This window comes from Priapulus caudatus, unplaced genomic scaffold, assembly GCF_000485595.1.
Source record: "Priapulus caudatus unplaced genomic scaffold, Priapulus_caudatus-5.0.1 Scaffold1356, whole genome shotgun sequence".
Lineage (NCBI taxonomy): Eukaryota > Metazoa > Priapulida > Priapulimorpha > Priapulimorphida > Priapulidae > Priapulus > Priapulus caudatus.
This window is the reverse complement of record NW_014578417.1, coordinates 36060-37212: the sequence shown is the minus strand read 5'-3', so window position 1 is coordinate 37212 and position 1153 is coordinate 36060. Positions and strand designations below refer to the sequence as shown.

At 54.2% G+C, this 1153-nt stretch overlaps 1 protein-coding gene across 1 annotated transcript in view; it reads right to left on the bottom strand.

Annotated features, from left to right (window-relative positions):
- Positions 1-457, bottom strand: part of LOC106816350 (PDZ and LIM domain protein Zasp-like) — a gene marked incomplete at its 5' end in the record, with an annotated part of 38018 nt that extends 37561 nt beyond the window's left edge. Inside the window, one exon of the mRNA XM_014820928.1 lies at positions 308-457. Within this exon, the coding sequence (XP_014676414.1) occupies positions 308-457 (150 nt within the window). The remainder of the gene's footprint in view (positions 1-307) is intronic.
- Positions 458-1153: the final 696 nt, after the last annotated feature.

Genomic DNA, 1153 nt, shown 5'->3' with positions numbered 1-1153 from the left:
AAGCAATGTAGGTGGCGCTGCACAGCCATGTAGGTGGTGCTGCGAAGCAGTGTAGGTGGCGCTGCACAGCCATGTAGGTGGCGCTGCGAAGCAATGTAGGTGGCGCTGCACAGCCATGTAGGTGGTGCTGCGAAGCAGTGTAGGTGGCGCTGCACAGCCATGTAGGTGGTGCTGCGAAGCAACGTAGGTGGCGCTGCACGAGCGGTGTGTATGCGGTGCTGCGCTGCGTAGCGTAGGTGGCGCTGCACGAGCGGTGTATGCAGGGCTGCGCTGCGTGGCGTAGGGGGCGCTGCACGAGCGGTGTTGCGCTGCGTGGCGTAGGTGGCGCTGCGGTCGACTCACGGGTTTATCGGCGGCGAGCGAGTGCTGGACGGGCGTGAACTGTATGTTCTGCCGTGGTCCACTCCTCAGATCCTCCATCGGCGTCTGCTTCACCTGCCACACCTTCACGTCACCCCTGCAGAGATAGAGAGAGGTAAAGGGTTAATGACGAGAGAGTGATAACATGTGATAATGAACACACAGAGAGAGACCCTTGCAGCGAGATAGAGAGGGGTAAAGGGTTAATGACGAGACATACAGAATGTGATAACATGTGTTTCACCTGCCACACCTTCACCTCACCCTTGCAGAGATAGAGAGAGGTAAAGGGTTAATCATGAGAGACACACAGAGACACCCCTGCAGAGATAGAGAGAGGTAAAGGGTTAATCATGAGAGACACACAGAGACACCCCTGCAGAGATAGAGAGAGGTCAAGGGTTAATCATGAGAGACACAGAGAGACACCCCTGCAGCGAGATATAGAGGGGTAAAGGGTTAATCATGAAAGACACAGAGACACCCCTGCAGCGAGAAAGAGAGAGGTAAAGGGTTAATCATGAAAGACACAGAGAGACACACCTGCAGCGAGATAGAGAGAGGTAAAGGGTTAATCATGAGAGACACAGAGAGACACCCCTGCAGCGAGATAGAGCAGGGTAAAGGGTTAAGCATGAGACATACAGACCGTGATAACATGTGATAGAGATGGAGAGACAGTAAGAGAGGGAGAGAGCGAGCGATCTGGAGACAGACAGACAAAGAGAGAGAGAGAGACAGAGTGCGAGGGAGAGAGAGAGAGGAGAGGGAGAGAGAGAGAGAGAGAGAGAGA